The sequence below is a fragment of the Canis lupus genome, chromosome 16 (genome assembly GCF_003254725.2).
Source record: "Canis lupus dingo isolate Sandy chromosome 16, ASM325472v2, whole genome shotgun sequence".
Taxonomy (NCBI): Eukaryota; Metazoa; Chordata; class Mammalia; order Carnivora; family Canidae; genus Canis; species Canis lupus.
Window position 1 is genome coordinate 48,974,626 of NC_064258.1, and position 23,003 is coordinate 48,997,628.

At 38.8% G+C, this 23,003-nt stretch overlaps 1 protein-coding gene across 1 annotated transcript in view; it reads right to left on the bottom strand.

Annotated features, from left to right (window-relative positions):
• The window catches only part of TENM3 (teneurin transmembrane protein 3), a 605,974-nt gene that overhangs the window by 438,046 nt on the left and 144,925 nt on the right, over positions 1-23,003 (bottom strand). The window contains 1 exon segment of the mRNA XM_035700253.2: positions 7,275-7,582. Within this exon segment, the coding sequence (XP_035556146.1) occupies positions 7,275-7,506 (232 nt within the window). The 5' untranslated portion in view covers positions 7,507-7,582.

Genomic DNA, 23,003 nt, shown 5'->3' on the forward strand with positions numbered 1-23,003 from the left:
TTTGAACCTTGGATTGAGCTACACTTTGAAGGTTTTGTAAAATTCACCTAGGAACGTAAAATTCACCAAAAGGAGCTCTTTCCTTGGTAATGGTACCCTTTTGGCCTCTTTTCTAATCTCTTCTGAGATAACTGGTCTGGACAAATTTTCTCCATGTTTTGAAATAATTTGGTGTCAATCATATTTTGCTAAGATGAAATAAATTCCTCTATATTCGAATTATTATGTGGAGAAGTCCCTTTTAGTTGTTACATGGTCTTCAGGATCTCTATTTTTATTCTCATTATTTTTTAATCGGGATCATTAAGGGCTTTCTATTTCCTTGGTCTTTTTAAAGAATAAGCTTTTGTTTGTTTTTAATTTCAGTTTTATCTTGATCATCTCCCTCCTCCATTTCCTTTGGTTTATTTTTCTGCTATTTTACCCATTTCTTAGGATGTATAGCAAATCCTCTTTGTTGGTCTTTATTTTTTAAGTATACTCCACAATATATTTTTCCTATGATTATGGTTTTCTCTCCCTCTCCTAAATTTTGAAAGCAGAACGTTCTTTTCCTCGCTTTCTATTGCTTCTTCTGATAATCTAGGGTTGTCATAATTCACGGAAGGAAAAAGTTTTGTTTGTGTTTCTTTGGGTTACTTATTTCAAATTTTACTGAATTACATGCTCAAACAATTTAGACTTATAAAGCCCCTACTTTTCTGATTTTTTTAATGTTTCTTTTTGTAGCTAAATGCATAATCCGTTTCTGCAACTCTTCTGTAGAATTATGAAAATTTGTATCCTTTCGATCTGCTGGTTATAAATTACTGAATATATATCTTAGCTGAAAGTTTTTATTAATATTATACAATTGCTTTCTTATTTTTGTCTTTTAGATCTGATGTTGAAGGAGTTAAACCAAAATATCCCCTAATAAATTTATTTCAACTTTTTTTTCTAATAGTTTTTGTTTTATAAATTTAGCTACTACTACATTGTTTAATGGATTAAACAATGAATGAAGGGTATTCATACTTCTGTCTTTTATCATTTACTCTGGGTCCTCTTTATCTCATTCAATATTTTTAATAGTATTCCTATTACTAATCCTACCATTCTTGTTTTCCTTTTGTTTTTGTTGGTATTTACCTGACACTTCTTTATCCATCTCTCTGTTTTCAACCATTATTTTACCATTTTTAAGTCCATTTATTATAAATGCCAATAACTTTTATAAACCAATGGGATAATTCTGTTTGTGTCAAAATGCAGCGTATTTACATTTCATGTAATATGTAATATAGTAGATTTGCCTTCTTTCATCTTGTTTTATGGTTATTCATGATTTTACTTGTTTCCTCTTTTTCCTTGGAGCAGTTTTTGCTAAACTGATCAGATTGCTATGCATTCCCTTTCTCCCCTTGCTAATGAGGTAGGTCTATTGTGCTTTTCTGGGCTCCTCTAATAATTACCTCCCTTTCCTGACATTCATATTCAAATACATGTTTTTCTGTATTATATGAACGCAAGGTAGCAATTATTTCCCTCCATTAGAACTCTATTCCATGACTGTTCCCTCTCTTCCTCCATAGATGAGATTTGGAAACACTTTTACTTTCTTCATCACTTTCTTCCAACTAGTGGATATTGCTGAGAGAAGTGATCAGTTTTGGTTCCAGCCTTTTTTTTTAAGGTCTCTATTGTAGGGATTCTCATACAATTCCAGTTGCTCTGCCATCATCATTTGAGAATTACCCACAGACGTACATCGCTGTTTCCTCTTCTCTTCAGGGACAGGGATTCTGATTCAGTCGTATCGCCTTCTCGAATACTTCTTTAGATGTAATACGTCGTTGATATGGTCTCTGCACATCCCTAACTATCTTGCACTTACTCTGAGAGATGAATGATGTCTTCCTGCACAGAGAATCCTGGGGACAAGTTGTAGTTCTTTTCTCTTAGTAGATGGCATTGTATTGTCCTCTACTTTCATTGTTGTAGATGAGAAATTCATTAATCTTTTTGTTTCTTTTGTAAGCAACAAGAAAAGTAACTTGTTTTTTCTCTATAGAATCTTATAAAAGATCCTTCTCTCTAAATTTACAAAATGCCTCTAGGATGTGCTTAGGTGTGTGTGTGTGTGTGTGTGTATGTGTGTGTTGTGTGTGTGTGTGTGTGTGTTTTATTTTACCTGGAACTCTTGTTTCTTGAGTTCTTTCTTCTACTTGGTCTTCAAAACTATTAATTTGGATTTCATCAATGAACACGTACTCTTCTTCAACTAATCCATCATATTTTTTCATTTGTAAATGATGGCTTTCCTCCCTCCTTCTCCCCCCCCCCCCACCAGCATTTGGTGGTTATTGTTGGTTTTCTTGTTACTGCCTTTTTCTGTACTTAGATTTCTCTAAGTGCTGTTGTACTTTTTAATTTAGGTTCGAGTTTTCCTTTTCTATCTCCATTGCTCATTTTCATTAGTGGCTTCCTGATTTGTTCATCTTGCATCCTATCCCACTTCCTGCATTTTGCGTGCTATCAAGTGGCTTTCCTGGGTGCCTTAGCAGTAAGTCCTGTTAGACTCTGGAGACATATCTTCCTCCTCCCTGTTTCCTTGGCTGGTAGTCTCACGATGTTAGACTGGAGAAAATGCATCTGTGTAAGGTTCCCCCAGCTCCACAGGCCAAGGCAGCCAGCTGCTCCTGTAAGGTAACCTTCACTCCTGGAAGGACCATGGAGAGGGAGTTCAGCCTCTCAAAGAAAGTCACAGCTTTCTTTCTGATCTTCACCCCAGAGCTGTACCCCATTCTGAGCTCTCATCTGACCCAAATGGAAAAACTGTCTGCATCAGGTTTGTCCTTCAGTGCCCTGTAGAATTCTAGAGCTCAGGATGCCTGGGTGGCTCAGTGGTTGAGCATCTGCCTCTGGCTCAGGGCATGATCCCAGAGTCCCGGGATCGAGTCCCACATCAGGTTCCCTGCATGGAGCCTGCTTCTCCTCTGCCTGTGTCTCTGCCTCTCTCTCTGTGCCTCTCATGAATAAATAAATAAAATCTAAAAAAAAAAAAAAAAAAAAAAGAACTCCAGATCTCATCTGCATCCTGGATCACTGCTCAGCTCAGAGGAGGTGAGGTGTTGGTTGATGAGGCATCATTCAAGCCACCGTCATGCTGGAATCCTGGACACATGTTTACAGGAAAACTTGGACTCCTTCTCTAATGTTCTTTTGATTCACAAAAGAGGGTTATCCTTGGTAAGAGAGAATATTTGTATAAAAGATGGAAGCAGGATGCAGCCCACTAAGGAGGGACAGCAGTGAAAAATCAGGGCCTGTGGGATCTACTACTACACTTGAACCGGTCTTAGACCAGCAATGGTATGAGGGGAGAAGCAGAAGCCAAGTCTGTGAGAGCCGGGATGTTGGGGCGCTACTGACAATGACAAGCAGGAAGAGAAGGCAAATCCCAGAGCAGCAGTAAGGAAAGAAGAGAGTTTCTGGGACCGGAAGCAAGCTGTCAGGAAGACCAGCGGTGAGCCACACTTAGAAATCAACGAGGACCTATCTTTGTCAACCTGCCTTCCTTCTTCCCTTTACTACTCTGCAAATTTATATTCTATTTTGATTTTAGGGATGTAAAAACAGAGACATAATGCTATTCACATTTAAAAACAGATAACCTTCCTCCCCATTGCCATTCTAGAAATGAAGAGTGGGTGGTGACCTTTCCATTTAAAAATTCTGCAATTCATGACCCAACACCAATTACTGAATGACTGGTAAACATTTGGGTTAACACTCTCTCAGGGGTGTTCTTTTCAGGCTCAGGGTTCTGTGGAACAAAGCGCGCTTATTTCCAGACATCACCTTGTTTCAAAAATCACCCTCATGGCCTACATTCCTTGTTGGAGTTGATAAGCATTTTCGTTTGGTTAAGGACACTACAAGTAGTGTGCATAGTGCAGAGGAAAAAAGATCTCTCATTTTATCACTTCTCTAAAACCGTGGGATGATCTTCTGCAGCTGTTTCATGAGAAATGTGTCTCAGACCTGACAGGATAAATTCTCTTCAAAGATGAATCAAAGAAAATAGTATCCAAGAATGCAAAACAAGCCATTGTTACCCTAACCCCATCACACCTACAGAGAACTCCACAGCTGCTAAAAGAACTATTTCCATCACCTAATAAACCACATGGAGAGACTTAAAAAGAGACAGAGAGAGAGACCTTTGTGAGATCCAGTCAAGTTATACATTATTGTGAATACAAAATCATCTCCAGCTTTACAGTCCCTAAATATAACATGTAATTAACCAGAGTCACCTGCCAGTTGGTAAAGTCACAAAAAACGATTAAAATTAATTTTGATAACAGGCCACAAAATTGGTCAAGAAACAAAAACATCATATTTCTAGATTTGAATTCTCCATGTAATTGCATTAAGAGGGGTCTCCACTTATGCCTTTCTCTGGCTGAAGTGGCTTTTCCTGTGTCATTCTAAGAATAAGTGGCTGGAGGATTGACAAGTTGTTTTAAAACTCCACGGACAAGCTAAATTAGCATGATTCTTTGGAATTGTTTCAAAGATCTTTGGCTACTAGTAATATTTTTCATTTTTCATTTTTATTATGTGTATGATGTCAGGAGCTGTGGCAGGAAGCACATTTTGTCAATTAAATAATTAATCCCACAGCCTAATAGTCAGTGAGGAAAAATTGACATTTGTCAGGTTCAAAGAAAATGAAAGCCTGGGAGGATTTTTCATTATGCTTGCCTGAGAAAAACATAATCCGATAGCAGACTTTCCTTAGTCATTTCTCTACTACATTTACTGCTCCTGCTACACACATGCCCTGTATCAAACCACAGGAGAGACAAGGTATCTGCAACACCTCCCTCTCGCTCATCCTCTTCCCACCTGTATATCAAATAATCATATCAGTTTTATTTCCTGAAGAGGTCTCCCCATGTCCCTCTATCCCCCAAAATGGCCAAAACTGACACCCATAAAACAAGGGGCAAGGCTTACACAGAATTGCCTGTGCTCCGCTGTGGCCACTGCACAGAGGCTGGAAGCTGGGCACTCGGGGTGGGACCGGCCCCGGGTTCAAGTCCCAGCTCAGCTGTCACCGGGTGTGGGGTGCGAGGCCTCTCCAGCTGGAGGGGGGGTGCTCCTGGGCCCCATGTCACACCGTGACCGGGAGGGTTAGCTGATCGTGCCCACACCGCCTGGGGCCCACTGAGGAGTGGTGCACATTGGCTATAAAGAGCAGTGCATTCCAGTTATGTTTCTAATATGGCCTGATTTATGAACGTGTCAGGTGAGCTGCAGCCCCGGCCCACACTGCATTCCTGCTCTTCCTCCCTCTCCTGCCCTCGAACCTCCTCTCCCTGTTCCATTCAGCTGCTCCTGACAAGGGGCCTCCATCTGCTGCCTCGCTCACTCTCTTTCCTCCGCTCCCTTTCCTTCTCCCCTCCTTGGCTGGCAAGAAGCTGAGTAATAGGGCTGTTTGGTCCCCTAAGAACTTCGGTTCCAGGGTTTCCACAGATGGTACCACCATGTCATCAGCAACAGCCTGCGCTGGATTAGCGCTGCCTAGGAGGTGAAAACTTCAGCTCGCTATTTTTAACCTGTTTAAGCATCCTTTGTGCTGCCAAAACCAAATGCTTGCTTGGGGTGGAGAGGAGCCTCCTCCACGCATCGCGCCACATGTGCGAATTTTTTTCTTTTAATGGTATTCCACAATGTTTTTTTTTTTTTTCCCCCAATAAGGCACTAAACAGTTGTTTTTGTTACAAAAAGCAAGACTTCACACTGGGCTCAGATTGCATGCATTTCACAGTACCTACGATTTTCTTAAACTGGTGAAAAATGTACCCTGATAATCTAAGTCAGCTGTGTAGACAATATGAAACTAAAAAAAAAAAAAAATCCCTCAGGTTTGGAATTATAAGACATTGTACAAGGACTTCCAGTCCCTTGACTTACCCAGAGAATGATCTCAAAGATATGTTTTATATCTTTCCTTAAAAACTGGATTAAAAGTGTTAAGCTACTTTGCTCCCTTTCAGAAACTACGATACCTGTAATATTAGCAAGACATGCTTTAGGGTGAAAAAAAAAATCTCTCCTTAGCCAATCAAATGAGTCTTCTTTGAGGGAAACGGGTTTGGGTGAGTGAAGGCTATTTCATCTAGTTAGGATGGCTCTTTTCACAATGCAGAGAAGAAAAGAACCACGGAAAATTTCCAAACTTTTGATTTATTGCATTATTACTTTTTCTTAAATTTGTTTCTGTGCAATACCAAACTGATAGCCATACTGTTTGCAAGGTGATTGGAAAAGAATGAATATATTCTTTACATTTGAAGTTTAATTGATTTTTTCCCCTCATTTCCTGATTAAATTCGCTAAGGGATGCTAAGTTCTATGTAAATTGACAGAGCAATACAAATGTAAGAGGATTTTATTTTTATTAGGAGCGATCTTGCCCACATCTCGGAAATGTCTTAGAAGAAAAAAATATAACTGTGGATGCCAGATTTAAAATAAATGCCACGTTGTCTGAAAGCGTGGAAATTGGTAGGTTTAAGACTTGTGAAGTAGAGTTCGAGAAGTCGTTATTCCATGGGTAGGATATGCAGGCAGCAAACAGAGCATAAAAATGTCCAACAAATATATGCGAATGACCAAACCGTAATGGATTATATTATGAGAAGCTAGGATGTTTTAAGGTACAACCTTAATGTTCTAAATTGCCTGCCAGAGAGAAGATTGAACCTTCCCCTAGTAGACTCTTCTACGCACAGACACGCCCGCTGATGGGGTGCATTGGCCATGAGATAATTCAGAATAAGGATTCTTACTTTCTAATGGGGGTAACAGGGCTTTTCTCACCACTGTTTCTTTCCCCCAGCATCAGTTCTAACTGTAGAAACAGTGTCTGTGATCACCTTCATGAGAGGGTGAGGGAGCCCAAGAGATCTGGGTTTCAAGCAATGCACAGTGGCCGCGTGCAGATGCACAAACCTCACGTATAAAATGTGCACAGTGATTCTCTACATGTGTCGGTACCCCTAGGTGGGCTCAGGGTGCCTGCAGGTGGTTTTCTACCTTTCATCTGGAATATTCCGTGGCCATCTCATACCTCCCCAGTCTGAATCAGAGGACAGGCATCAAACTTGGAAAATAGTACAAATAATACCTTGACGGTGGGGGGGGGGGGGGGCAAAAAAGCGACACGTACAAGTTGGCACCATCTGAGTGTGCCTTGCTTTATGAGGACGTTGACCTACCTTGTCTGGTGTATTCGTCTGTTTCTCTATGAACCAAATCCTTTACTCTGTTTCCGTAAAGCAGCCGCGAGGAATCATGATCAAAAGCTTTCAAGGTTTCACTGGAACTGTAGGACTTCTGTGTAGGTACCCTACACTCCTCATTGTCTGCTGAGGAATTGGTGTACCGCCGCTCTTTCTCTCGTCTGCTCTTGGTCAGCGAGCAGTAGGGCCGACGCTCTTTCACATCCATTCTTCATTCCTTCTGGGTGCACATCAGTCCTTGCTCGGCCCAAATGACACTCAGGGTTCCACACTCATTGGCCTCTCTGCAAAGATAAAAGGTTTGCCCCACATCAGCATAACACTCACCTAGAAACCAACACCCTTAGGTCCTTCTCAATCTGGAAGACGGTGGAAAGTAACACTGTCACCCACTCAGAAAACTTGCTTCCAACAACAAAAAAAAGAAAATTTGTGAAATTGCTGTAAAATACCCTGTAATACCAGCAAGTGAGGCATACCTTTTGTTACTGAGAGTTATGGACGCTTGTTTCAGCTACTGTAACTGATTTTTCACATTAAAAAAAAAAATTAAGCCCAAGATCAAATTTCACTATGGAAGCCAGCGAAAAGTTGGCCTCAATATGTTTGTTAAATTTCCCACAATGGGACAATTTTTCCCTCACAGCATTTTCTCCATTCACAAATAAATTCCCTCTCTTTTTCTTACAAAGATGTATGCTATTTTATTTCTTTTGATTTTTCTTTAGGAGCAGGAGCAAATTGGGAACTTCTTGGAAGTGAAACTTTGTCAAATACATTGGACATTTTATTAATTTTTGCAAACACTTTTTCTTCGGCGGGTATAATTTTCATGTTTCTAGGATCTAAACATCTTCAACTATGGAAGAAGCTGATCTTTCTCTTCTAGTCCTCTCCTAAGAATGCATTTTCCTCTTTAGAAAATGAATTTAATCTGTGCAATCCCGGGGTACCTGAGTGGCTCCGTTGGTTGAGCACCTGCCTTTGGCTCAGATCATGATCCCAAGGTCCTGGGATAGGGCTCCCTGCTCAGTGGGGAATCTGTTTCTCCCTCTCCCTCTGCCCCTCCCCCCACTTGTGCATACACATTCTCTCTCAAATAAATAAAATCTTAAAAAAAAATCTTCACTATCTGATTTTAAGGCAATTTAAGTGGCTAATTTGATGGGGTAGTTTTTTTCCAACTGCCAGTAGCAAAACTAAGTTAGGAGGAGCAAGGCAAATTATGTTTTTTTTTTGCTTAGCAACTGTCTTTTTCCTGATTTTGCTGAACAGACAGGGGTAAGAGTGACTGAGCCTAAGGAGGGATGGCTGTCCAGGGCTAATCAGCATTTTATCTTTTAATTTTTTTAAAAGTTAACTTATTTAAGTAATCTCTGCACCCAATGTGGAGCTTGAACTCAGGACCCCAAGATCAAGAGTCGCTTGCTCCTCTGACTGAGCCAGCCCGGTGCCCCTGAAGTGCATTTTTAATAATCCTCCTTTTCTTTATTCTTTCTCATTTGATCTTTTCTCTTAACTCTGAAGATCCCCAAAGGCCTCCAGTGTTTGCTCTCACTCCACTCCTTCTCCCCTAAATTCACTTTTTACTGGAGTGATTCCATAATCAACTTGAAACTAATGATTTCTGGTGGTCCCAGGTCTTCTCTTTGGTTCCACATCCTTAGGGCTGCGATTTCTCTTTAGATATTTTCTCCCATGGAGAATCCCTCTCCCAAGGACTCTCTCCCTCTCTCTCGATCCTTGCCTATACACATCACACTTCTCTTTAACATACTTTCAACATGGTGTCATGGTGTTGATTCTGACTCTCCCACGTCGGCTCAGTTTACATCTACGAAGTCAACAAGTCTGTAGTCTGTCTGAGCAACATTACAACTTCTCTACCTTTCACTTTCTGCTAATTGTCTTCTATCCCACTATCAGGAGAGTGGTGAAATTCTGCGCTGGAATGATCACAGAGTTCCAGAGCCTGCGCTTGGAAAACTTGGACCGTTTATCTTGCTACCTCTTTATCCAAACTGTATCTTCTCCTACTATCCCTACTGGCTGTGAAGGGTTACCTCACACGGGCTTCCACACTTCTGTGCTATTGTCCTGAGCTGAGCTGTTACAAGTAGTTGCTAATATTGCCTTGGCTGCTGAAACATATCTTGACTTCCCTACCTTTTTGTATTTTTTCATGAATCTGATTAAATTAAAAAACAATAGTTTTCACTGACCCCTTCTGATTCATTGCTCTATTGCTCTCTTTACGAGTTCTTCCAAAAGCTCCTAATAGAAATTGGATTTCTCTTATTGTAGCTTTCCTTTAAGACAATAAATAATTTTAAGATACCATAACAGGGAATATTTTTATACAACATGGTTAAAACAACACATCAATTCACTCTTTTTATTTCAGGGAAAAAAAACAAAAGCTACTTTAGGTCAATAATTATTGAATGACTATCAAGTATTAAGCTCTCTTTCATGTGCTGAGGACATCCCATGAAATAAAACGATGTCCCTGCCCTCATAGAGCATACCTTTAGTGAGGGGGAATCAGGTACATTTTTTCTAATGAATACATTTGTGAATACATATGTGAATACATATGTCAGAGTTCAAGAAAAATCTTGTTTCCAAAGTGATGATGATCTCGATCTCTTTGGAGGAAATGCCATATCAACTCTGATAACTAAATGATCATCAAAAAGCTTTGAATTCAATGGATAAATATCATAATTCAAGTATTTTTAGTAATAGAACTTTGGGATTTGAAATTATTATTCAGTTTTAAAGTTCCAGTTTTTGCCTTGAGTTGACAACCATTTTAAAATAAGTGCTGCTATATATACACATTTGTATGCATTCTTATACTTTAAAAATGGACTGATTGAAATAAGAGGAAATTGGTTTTTTTCCTCCACTACATTTTTGCTTCAGTTAGTTAGACCAGGCACTGGTAAACTCTAGTACACCAGCCAAATGTGACCCATCACCTATTTTGGTAAATAAAGTTTTATTGGAACACAGCACATGCATGTATTTATGTACCGTCTTTGTCTGTGTTCATGCTACAAAGACAGCTGAATGGTTGCAACAGAGACTGTAGTGAACTGAATTGTGTCTCCCAAAAAGATATACTGAAGGCTTCATCCCTAGTATCTGTGAATGTGACCTTATCTAGAAATACGGTCTTTGTAGTTGGCAATAAAGTTAAGATGAGGTTATACTGGATTCCAGTGGGTCCTAAATCTAGTGACTGGTGTCTCTGTAAGAGACAAGACAAGGAGATTTGGATACAGAGATATATAAACACATAGGAGAGTAGACCACATGAGGACAGAGGCAGAGGTTGAGTTATGTAGCTCTAAGTGAAGGAACACCAAGTGCCGTAAGCAAATGGCAGAAGCTAGGAGAGAGGTATGGAGCAGATTCTGCCCAAGAACATCAGCGAAAGTATGGTACTGCCAATACCTTAATTTCATACTTTTTGCCTCTAGAACTGAAAATATAAAATTCCATTGTTTTAAGCCACCAAGTTCGTGGTAGTTTGTTACTGCAGCCCTAGGAAACCAATGCAGAGATCTGATGGCCTGCAAAGTATAAACCATTTACTCTCTGGTCCCTTACAGAAAAAAAATTACCAATGTCGAGTTAGACTATTCATATGTCTATTCTGCCTTTAATTGTCCCTTTGAATCTTACAATGCAAAATGTATTCTCTATTATATAGCCCGTATGATACAATTTCATGATCTTACAAGTTAGATAATCAATAAGTTCTTTAACGTGGTAACACAACTAAGGATCATCAATAGTAAAGATGCATCCTTATGGTGATGTTATCAATGTTTATAAATCAATATTAATTAAATGTTGATAAATGAGTAATAAAAAGATAATTGTAGGTATTCTTGACCTTTAGAACATCTCTAGCACCAAATACATGACTTTTCTTTATTTTTGAAACAATTCTGAAGTGCCATGAATGATAAATCAAGAAATAGTATTCATATATACCATCAAAGACAAAAGAATTTTGATCTTAGAGATTCCAAATATAAAAAGTCTTTTGCATCTGTCTCTCCATTTTTGTACATAGTTCAAACTCTTCAAGGAGTTAATCTACACTGTAATGTTTGCAACCACTGATATGCTTCTGATGGAAGTCAATGAGTTCAATATGACTTCAAAAGGCAGTTTTCTGCATTATCTTCTGCACTTATAGCTAAAGATTTGAAGGTTAAAAAATGCAGTTGCTTAAGTAGTGCTAAATTGTTGAAGCACTTTGATGGTGATTGCACAGTCCTACACAGGAAAGGGGTCCCTATGCACATATTCAGCATAAAGCATTTAATGAATAAGATCTTAGCTGCAACAGTGGGCAAGGCCTTTGAAAAAATAAGGAAAAAATATTAGAAATAAAGCTGATCAAAAAGTTCTGATTCAATTTGCTACAGCATGTATATAATAATATCAAACTGATTCGGTTAATTTTCATTAGCTCCTTGAAAAACAACTCAGTTACTAACCATAGCACGCCTCTGGAAAACACAGCTGGTCTATAAGGCAAATTCTATTATTTGGTTATTGATTTTTTTCTCAATTAATTTTTCTGCAAAATATTTGATTGACTATAAATGAATGGGCAGGCCACCAGATTTAGGGTAATCATATCCTCTATTTCAGATATTTTAGTTCAACCTGCTTTGAAACTTGGTCAGAGAACTTAACAGTCTTACAGTGCTTCATAACATGTTCCCTAATTCCAAAGAAACATTCTTTAATTGTACTTTTAGGAAGTAATCTGATTTTAATCGGACTTAATATGATTATAATTTATCAGGCTTATAACAAACATCCCTAGAATCATCTGTACTTCCAAAATTCCATGAGCTTAGGTGTCTAACTAGCAACTGAAATAAAAACAAATATTCAAACCCAAAGGATTAAGTAACCTATTGGTCAAATTCACTCATGCTCCCACTTTTATTTCTTTTCTGTAAGAATTACAAATTCCTGAATGTCACTTTGAATATTTTCTGCACAGACTGTCCTCTTTATAATAGTTTGAAAAAGCTCACCCAAAAGAATAAGCAGATTTAAGGAAAACATTAATTTACTCAAACACATTTTATTTTATTTTTTTTCAAACACATTTTAGATTAAAGATCTAAATTAAGCTAGTTGTACACAATACCAAGAAAATTTACCTTTTGTTACTCACAATTCATATTTTCCCTAATAAGTTAGCATTTATGATTTATTACCAATTATGTTAATCAAACAGTAAATACAACTTTGAACACCATAAGAATTTCTAAGTGTTTCATTTATTGAATGCTAGACTAATGTCAATTGAGCACAAGAGGAAATCAATCACTATTGTTCATTTTAGAGGAAATCTCATTTCCTAAGGCAAATTTACAAATCAGGGAATTAAAACAAGTACAAAAATAAAATCATATTTTGATGATTTTTTGTAATGCTAAATGCAAGTACAACTAAAATTTGAGCTTACAGTTGTAAATAGAAGAATGTAAGTGAATTGCAATATCCTGTTTGAAGCACAAAGTTAAAACACAAGCAAAACTGTGAGAAGAAATATGGGGAAGAGAAGTCTACTAGGAGTAACAAAAGTGATGCTTGTTGAGAAGATACAGGTACAGAAAAAAATAAATATAGTGAAAAATTAGTGGTTGAGTAGGTTAAACCAAGGCAAGTTTCTTTCTTTCTTTTTTATAATTTATGTATTTATTTATTAGAGAGAGTAAGTCGGGGGAGGGGCAGAGAGAGACTCTTCAAGCAGACTCACCACTGAGTATGGAGCCCGAACTCAGAGCTCAATCTCTCAACCCTGAGATCATGATCTGTGCTGAAATCAAGAGTCAGACGCTTAATCAACTGAGCCACCCAGGCACCTCAAGTCAAGTTTCTTTCTTTAAACATGACATTTGAAAACAATAAGTAAGGGCAGCCCTGGTGGCTCAGCAGTTTAGCGCTGCCTTCAGTCCAGGGTGTGATCCTGGAGACCCAGGATCGAGTCCCACATCTGGCTCCCTGCATGGAGCTTGCTTCTCCCTCTGCCTGTCTCTGCCTCTATCTCTCTCTCTGTGTCTCGTGAATGAATAAATAGAATCTTAAAAAAAAAAAAAAGATAGAAAACAATAAGTAAGAAAGCTGCATGGGGAATGAACTCTAGAGGATTGCAGAGGATACTTCTTGAGAATTCAGTAGAGTACCGATCAGCAGATGTGTATAAAACTACAGCAGGTCAGAGAATGAGCAATTTGGAAGATTATAACAGAGTTTCTCAACTTCAACATTAACATTTTATATAGGAAAATTCCCTTTTGTTGAGGGCTATCCTATAGTAGGATGTTTATTAGCAGCACTCCTAGCCTCTAACCACAAGGTACCAGTAGCACTCCCAGTCATCACAATAACAAATATCTTAAGACATTACCAAATGTCCCATGGAGGCAAAACTGCCCTTCCAAAGGACCACTGAATGATAGGAACCAGTATCCAGAGCTCATACAAGAATAAGAGTAGTATATATTTCCAGCAGCCAGATTGGAAAAACCTCATAACTTATTAGGTAATGTACTCAGAAAGATCTTGCTTCAGTTGTGGGGAATAACTTAGCATTAAACTAAGCATGATTTTGGTCTCATTTGAAGTATTAAAAGCAAGACCAGAAAAGGATCAAACCGTTTTCAAGTAGATTAACTATTCCACAACAAAGCTGATAAATATTATAGAAATACAAAAATAACCAGCACTCAGCAAGGTAAACTCAGAATCTATCATACAATCAAAGATTTCTAGCATGCCAGGAAAATAATGAGGGGGGAAAAATCAACAATCAATTGAAATTGACTCAGAACTGACACAGGTATTATAACTAATAGACAAGGACATGAAATCAGCTATTATAATGGAATTGCATACATCCAAAAAACTAAATGGAGACAGGAAACATATAAAAAGGAGACCCAAGTCAAAATTCTAGAGCTGAAAAAACCATGTCTGAGATGGAAAATACACTGGATGCGATGAATGGCAATTTCACCGCCAAGGAGAAGATAAATGGACTTAAAGATATACTAATAAAAACTGTACAAAATGAAGTACAGAGAAAGAAAATAAATATATAAATACATCATCAGTGAGATTTGGGATTACTTTCAGAGGCCAATATAGATTGCAATTGGAGTCCCTCAAGGAGAACACAGGAAGTGAATAGAAAAAACTTTAAGAAATCATAACTGAAAAATTCTCAAATTTGATAAACACAATAAACCTACAGACTCCTAGAAGCTCAGAAAAATCCAAGCCCAAGAACTATAAAGAAAATTATGCTAAGGCATTTGGTTGTTGTTAAAATTATATATAGTAAAAAAAGAAAGTGATAAAGAGAAAGTCTTAGAAGCAGACCCAGGAGAAAGGCACATTACACACAGAGTTCCCTGTTGGAAGTAATGTGAGCAAGAAGACAGTAGAGTAACATCTTTAAAGATGCTGAAAGCAAAAACAAAACAAAACAAAACCCTGTCATTTTAGAATTCTATACCCAATGAAAATATCTTTTAAATATAAGTACAAAAAACCTACCTTTTCTAACATATAAAAGTTGACCACCAGTAGACTCTCATTACAAGAAATGTAAAGGAAGCTATTCAGGTGGAAGGAAAAGAACATTAGAAATAGGGACAAACAGCACTTGGAAGTGACAGCTATGTGGTTAAACATATGTTTTTTTTTTTTTTTTTTTAAAAAAAGATTTTTATTTATTCATGAGAGACATAGAGGGAGAGAAGCAGAGACACCGGTGGAGGGAGAAGCAGGCTCCATGCAAGGAGTCTGATACGGGATTCGATCCTGGGACTCTAGGATCACGCCCCGGGCTGAAGGCAGGCGCTAAACTGCTGAGCCACCCAGGGATCCCAATATTTTTCTTATTATTTAAATATCATTAAAAGATAGATGACTGGTTGCATAAAAATCCTAACAGTGTATTGTAAATTTTATAACATAGGTGCAAGTAAAGTATATTGCGACAGCAGCATAAAGGAGGGGAGGAGAGAAATAATACACTATGGCATGGTGTTTATACTATATGTCAAGCAGCATAATATCACCTCGAGAGATACTGTGTTATATCAAAGATGTATACTTTAAACCCTAAGGCAACCCATAAAATAGCAACGCTGAGAGTTGTAGCTAATAAGCCAACAAAAGAATTAATGGAATCATAAAAACTGGAAGCTTAAAAAAATATTCAACTAATCCAAAGAAGGTAGGAGAAGAACAAAAAAGAATATATGGGTCAAAATGAATACAAACAGCAATTTGAGAGACTGAAATCTAACTAGGCCAATAATCACATTAACCATAAATGGTCTAAACACCCCACACAATGCAAAAATTTTCAGATTGGCTGAAAAAAAAAACACCATATGCTGCTTTTAAGTAACATTCTTAAACATAAAGACACAAACAGGCTAAAAGAAAATGGATGGAAAAAAGAGAAAAACCTAAGCATACCAACAATCATATTAACTATAAAAATAAATAATCTACATACACCAGTTAAAAGGCAGGGATTGTCAGACTGGATGAAAAAGCAAGACAAGACCAGCTGGAGGAACACGTGGCATCAATTTGAAAGAGTGGGGTGGATCTACTACATGCATTAGCATAAAATTGTGTGCAACGAATAGTGTTTCTTAATTTTTTTACTGCCTCATCATACATGTCAGACGTGGTGAGAGGTACTGAAAATGCAGAGACGAATGAGACATAATCTCTAGCCTCTTTCAATGTGAATGGGGAGAGAGGGGTTAAATAATCACACAAATAAATATACAATTAAAAGTGTAACAAAAACTGCAAAAAATTGCAAGTTGTAAAGAGAGAGAACAAGGCAGGCCCGGTGGAGCAGTGGTTTAGCGCCGCCTTTAGCCCAGGGCATGATCCTGGAGACCTGGGATTGAGTCCCACGTCGGGATCCCTCCATGGAGCCTGCTTCTCCCTCTGCCTGTGTCTCTGCCTCTCTCTCTCTCTCTCTCTCATGAATAAATAAATAAAATATTTAAAAAATAAATAAAGAGAGAGAACATAAAGTGTAGTCTAATTGAGATGGAGCTAAAAGAAGACTTATCTCTCTTTTTTGTTTTAAAGATCTTATTTATTTATCTGAGAGAGAGAGAGAGAGAGAGCGTACGAGCACAAGCAGGGGGAGGGGCAGGGAAAGAGGGAGAAGCAGACTCTCCAATGAGCAGGGAGTCCCTTGCAGGGCTTGATCCCAGGACCCTGAAATCATGACCTGAGCTGAAGGCAGACAGTTAACCAACTGTGCCACCCAGGCGCCCCAGACTTGTCTTAAAGGACATTTAGGTTGAGACCCATAGGATAAATAAGATTTAGCCTGGTCACAAGCATGTGTGTCACAGGAAAGGGGTTGGCAGTGTAACAAGCCAGGTTGACAAAATAACCCACTCAAACAAATACCTGAGGGCAGAGAAGAGCTTGATGGACAAATGCCAACAGGGCTGGGGCACAGTGAGTGAGGAGACATGAGTCCAAAGGAAACCTGCTGGCCAGGCCTAAGCTGTCTCATTCATAGCGCATCAAAAATGGTGACCATTGGAGAGCGTGAAACAGGACACTGCCACGATCAATCAGATTTACAGTCTGACGAGATCCCTCTGGCTCAAGTGTGGAGAACACGGGAGAGGTACATGTGGAACAGAAGTGGGGAAGCGTGTTGGCAGATTTTTGTGTGACTCCAGGTGAGAGAATGCTAGCTCAGACTAGGGACAGTGAAGATCTGGAGAGGCGGGCCGAGATGAGAGACAGACATGGCATCAGCAAGACTTGGGATGGACTGAATCAAGAGTGAGGAACAGGGAGGAGCTGAGAAGGACCGGCAGGTTGCTGGCTTGAGCGTTTGGTGGAGAGGGATAGCTCTGAGATGCACAGAGAAGGCTATTCCTAAACATCACTCAATGCACACTCTCAATTCATGCTTTTCTTCCATTTAAAACACAGTATTATTAAGCAGTAATATGTGTTCTTTGTGGAAACCAGAAAAATACATATAAGTGCCTCCCCTTCAAAAACAAAATAAAACAAAACAAACAACCACACATTAAAATTACTACTCTCTTAACATTTTTGGACTTTTTCTATATGTGCATGTACATGTGTTTGTATGAAGATATGCGTGTGCCATATATATATATAACATAGATGATCTTATAACTCAGTTCTACTTAACATTGTGAACATGTTCATGTGAGTAAAGATATACTTATGTCTTATCTTAAAAATAATAAATTGGAAGGCTGCTATTTTAACACTCAAAATTATTCTCCATGCATTATCATAGATAGCAAATATGCAAACTTAGATAATGAAGCAAATAGGAATAATATACTAAAATAGCTACTGAATAAGTGTGAATACTGGGAAATTTCTAATTGGAAAATATATAGAACAGTGCCTTAGGCTATAAGAAAAGTGGCTTAAACCTCATCAAATCATTAAAAATTCTTTTAAAATTATTTATATAGAGAAGGAAACAGAACTGGAAATGATCAAAAAAGAAAAAATAAATGGATAATGAGACTAATTCACTCACTAATGTAAAGTAAGAATATTATTCTATGATTTAAAAACAAATAACACAATTCACTTGTATAGTTTGAAATTAAAAGTCATTCTATTTTTCTTGATAACAATTATGGATAATAGTAATATAATAGTAAAATATTTTAATACAGTTATGTAGCTTATGGTCACAACTGCCACAGTAATGGGAGGGAAAGACCCATAATCTCTATACTTTGAACAGATGGAAAAAGGCACGAGGATCCAAAACGGCTGAGCTAAATCCAGCTTTCCTACCTTGCAGACCTTTAGGGTAAGGTGTAAATAATATCTCTCAATTTGTCTGTCCGCCTGGATATCTGTCATTTCTATTTAACTATTTTTATGATGTTTTAAGCCAGAGCACTGAATATAGTGGCCACCACTTTATTCATCTATGTTTTGGCATGAGCCAGGCCTTTGAAAATTTTGCTAGCAATCCTATCTGGTTCAGAGGAAAAATCAAGGAAACAGTGTCATGCTGATATTACTGTGTTATTCAAATGGCCTCCAGTATACACTAGGTTAAAAACAACAACAACGACATAGAAAACTTTGTTATTGTTTTGTGTATTGTTCTTATTGAACCGGGTCACAGACTATCTTTCCATTTTCAGATGAACGCACTCACCTCAGTGGATATGCCAGCCACCGTCAAATACGCAATAAAACCAATACCCGCCATTTACTGAACGCTTTTTTATGCTAGGTATTTTACACACTGGTACTTCTACTTTTAACAACAGCTCATCAAGTTCGTGTGATTTATCAGTTTTATTGATGGGAAAATATGGGAAATTAATAAAAAATTACAAGTCTGATAACCAGTGACTGGTGAGGCTGGCACTCGTAGTCTCATGCCCTGCTCTTCCATTTACTTCTCTGAAAGGTTGCCAGATGGTAAGACCTGTGTAGCATCAGCTCCAAATCCAAACCTTTAGTCATAATGAGAAAAGAATAATCAAGACTTCTAGATGGCTTAGCAACAACTACAGCTCGCTATGTCAGAAAAGCGACTCAAAAATGGGTATTCCTGACCTGGTGACAGTTGGGAATGCCATGTAAAACTGGGTGGGCTTCTTGAGTGAAGAGCTAATATTATTTCCCTAAGTGCTGAGCGTATTCCTCTCTTGAAGAGTAGACATAAAAGCTCCTTGATGAATTATTAATTTCAATCTTGATTATTTATTGAGTGCTTATGATATGCCAGGCGCTTTACATATATGACCTCACTTACTCCTCACAGCAAGCTTGCTAGGTATTTTCACACGAGAGAACTAAGGTCCTGAGCAATTAATTGACTCATCCAAGGTCACAGAGTCTGGAAGTAGCCAAGTGGAATTTGAACCTATTTCAAAGTAATCCCTAACAAATAGGGGCTTTAAGCAATCACAAAAACAAATTTTTACAAAGGTAAAGAAACAGACAAAAAAACACAGAGGGAGAGAGAGAAAAGGAGAGAGAGACGACAGTGGGGTTTGACAACCTGTGTCAGGACGTCAACAGGTCCAGGATTAAGAAAGTCAGTGAAGGCTGCCATGTTGGCAAGACCACGATAATTAAATTTGCAGAGATCACGGTACTAGGGTAGCAGAAGTTAAAGCCAAGTGAAATTCACTGGCAGAGTAAGAAAGATGGAAAAATTCAAGACCAACTGAAAAAGATAAAATACACTGGAAACATTTTTAAGCTTGTCTTCAAGGAAGGACAGTTAAGGAAGAAATCAGTGATACCTTACTGTGATTGTGCTTCATAGGACAGTCACCATTCCCTTGACTTGTCTCCCAGCTCACGTGGTTCAGCTACCAGAGGAGAAGGCTCACCTACATCCCAGTCAACGCAGTCATACAAATTTTTTGTATGCCTTGCATTTCTCTGCATAAATGCTTGTCTTGGGGATTAGCTTCTAGAGGTTCAGTTGGAGTAGAACTCCATCCTGGGGCCTGGGACCTGCCTGCCAGGGACCTCAGGGATGGGTTCAGGAATATATGTGACCTGACTCAGGCCAGTAAGGTTAGCTCAAGGACATGCACTAAAACTCTCTGGGTGCACCTACTCAAAACCAGCGAGTGTGCAGTTGCTCTTGTGGGAGGATGTAAACGTGAGTTTTGTATACATTTTTGTCACCATGGGAGAAAGCCTGCCTGCCACTGAAGTCTGCATAGAAGAAAACAGACCTCAGAGAGAGAGAGAGAGAGAAATACAATTTTGAACCAAGTTCTTACATTGGGTGTTCCAACTAAAACGATCTATATTACCACAACTGGGAGGACAAGTGTTTGATCAGACGTATCTGTGTTAAAGTCTAGCTCCACGATTTACTACACATGTGTCTTAGGGCCTTACGCAGGTTACTTAAACTCTCTGAGATCTGGTTTCCTGTATTTCATTCTCTAAAATGCATATGACAGTATCTTTCTTACGGAAGTATTATGAAGATGAAATGAGATAAAGTTTTCAAAGCATTTCGTGCTGTGATTGGCATATAATATAATGTCTGCTTGATAAGAGCCAGCTATCATAATTAAATTCCAGAACACTGTCCAGTGTCCAAGAATACTGTTCAGTATCGAAGGCTTTTCCGAGGAAGCTGTGATAGAGACAGTAAGAGCTCAGTTCTATGAAGTGCTGAGCAAGAGGTGATGCTGTAGCTGTTGTGAAAATGGTATTTTGCTAAATGTTTGAATGGAATTTGGATTTTGAATTTTTGTGAGCTTGTGCAAAATTACTATGCCATCAAATGAGAAAAAAAAATTAGTTCCCATGCTGATAATTTCCAAATGGCTTCATCTATAATGTTATCCAAATATTTATGTCTCAGTAGCAGAAAGGAGTAGGCTAACACTGGAAAAACTTTCAAGAGGAGCAATGAAACTGATTAAGAGTCTCACGATTCAAAGAACTATGTGAAGTTTATTTTAGTAACAACTAGGTGGAGACCTGATAACTACCCACAAGTACTTAGAGAATGAAAGATAACTGCGGTTATTCATGCCTCTGTAACCCACAGGCAAAATTACTATAATAAATATATCCTCTGTCTACCGCCCAGCAGATAGTTTTCATCTCAGTCTGAAAAGCACCAAACCAGCCAAATGGCACCTTCTTCACAGACCCCTGGTGAGCAGGAAATTCTGGGTCAGTGCTGGAGGTAAGGGTCTCACACAACTTGGCATCTCCCTGCAGAGACAGGAGGGAGGTGTGGACAGAGATTCCCAAACCCCACTTCCTCCTTGAAGTGATGAAGCCCTTAGGCGATAAGTCAATTCTGGAATTGCTTCAGGGTTCAAAGCACCTTTCGGTTCAATCTTGGTGTCCAGAGTCCCCAGAAAACTAGATGAACCCTCTTAGCTTGCACTGGAGACTATAGAGGCTGGGTCAGGTCTGAACTCAGCCTCTATGGGTGTGGGAAAAAGGAAAACCTTTTTTTTTTTTTTTAAACGTGTGAGAGCAAGCCTACCTGGGGATGGGCAGAGAGAGAGGGAGAGGGTGAGGGAGAGAATCCCAAGCAGGTTCTAGGCCCAGCACAGAGTCAGAACCCTGTAACCTCACAAACCCTGAAATCATGACCTGAGCTGAAATCCAGAGTTGAATGCTCAACTGTCTGAGCCACGAAGGTGCCCCAAGAACCAACATTTTCATAGCCTGTCTGGCAAGCAGTCTGTGCACTTACCCTAGAAGATTCAACTCTTTAATATTTGTCTTCTTGGGTGCTTATTGTCTGTTTTTAAGTAATTTTTAATGCAACACTATCAGGGTATATAAATATGCTTGGCTCAGTATAGGCTCACATAGAAATGTAATGTTTTGACATCTCAAGTTTACTTAAACACCTTAAAGTGCATATGTATAATATACTCAAATATTTTGACTTTCCCTAAATGCTGCCAAATAGTCTAGTGAAAATAGGAAAAGTGTATCCAATTAGTCAGCTGTTCTGATTTTCTGAATGCTTTATATCACAAAGACAAATTTGTGCATAATTTATAATTCTTATAAAAAAATGTTAGGAGTCAGGTACACATGGTCTGACCCAGGCCTACCTTGTCAGGGGCACCTGCCGAGGGGTGAGTGACAGTCTGCAATCCAGCCTACGCTCTGCAGTTGCTCAGCCCAATAGTGGGCAATGTCTGCAACGAGGGGGGCTGTGTCTGCCAAAAGGAAGCCCCTTGTCATAATTAGCACAACAGCTCTGGAGCAAGTGGCGCGATCAAAAACATTTTTTTTTCATGTTGTTACTAGGGGTAGTTATAAGCCAAGGCACAGGATTAAAATGGACCCAGGCAACAGATAAAATCGTTGCCTTCTCAGATGTCTGCTGAAGTAGGATTCTTTCAACGCTCTTCCCAACCACAAAAGGGCAGCGCGTGCAAGAGTGTTCCAACAGGCACACAGGCAAACTCTGTTTCCTTGGCTTCCCGTTGACTATCTGCCAAGTGGAGAATCTGGACTTTTGCCATCATATTTCGTACCTTGATGATGTGTTCTGGACAATTGTTAAAAACCACATTTTCAAGGTAAGCTGGTAAATTGTGGCTACTCGATAAACATTAAACCACAACAACAATTTGGACTAAGTCAGTTCGGTCCATGTTTCTTGAAAGAAAGGCATTACGAAAATGCAACAGTCACTGTTGAGAAAATATGATCTAATTTTGGCTACTGCGGCTTTGCTTTAAAATAATTTAACTTGCTATTCATGTCATTATGAAATAGTTATGGTATTAGTTAATAATTTTGGTTATAATCCATATGCCAGGAGGACTTTAAAATTAACTTGGATGGAACTCCAAGGAAAGAACTCTAATTTATGAAAGCATCTCCCTCAGCTGAGCTCTGCTATTCCTTTCCAACATCTTCCCAACTGGGCATGGGTACTTCTGTCCCCGACTAGGTGCAGCACATCTGCAACCAGGAGGTATATTATTTTAATACTCATTTAATTTTTGGTCCCTCTACTTCTGACTACAGTAGGGGGCCGATTAGCTCTGATTACAATAGTTATTTTGCATAATGGACACCTGTCACCTATGAACGGGACTGAGAACAACTAACCTAATT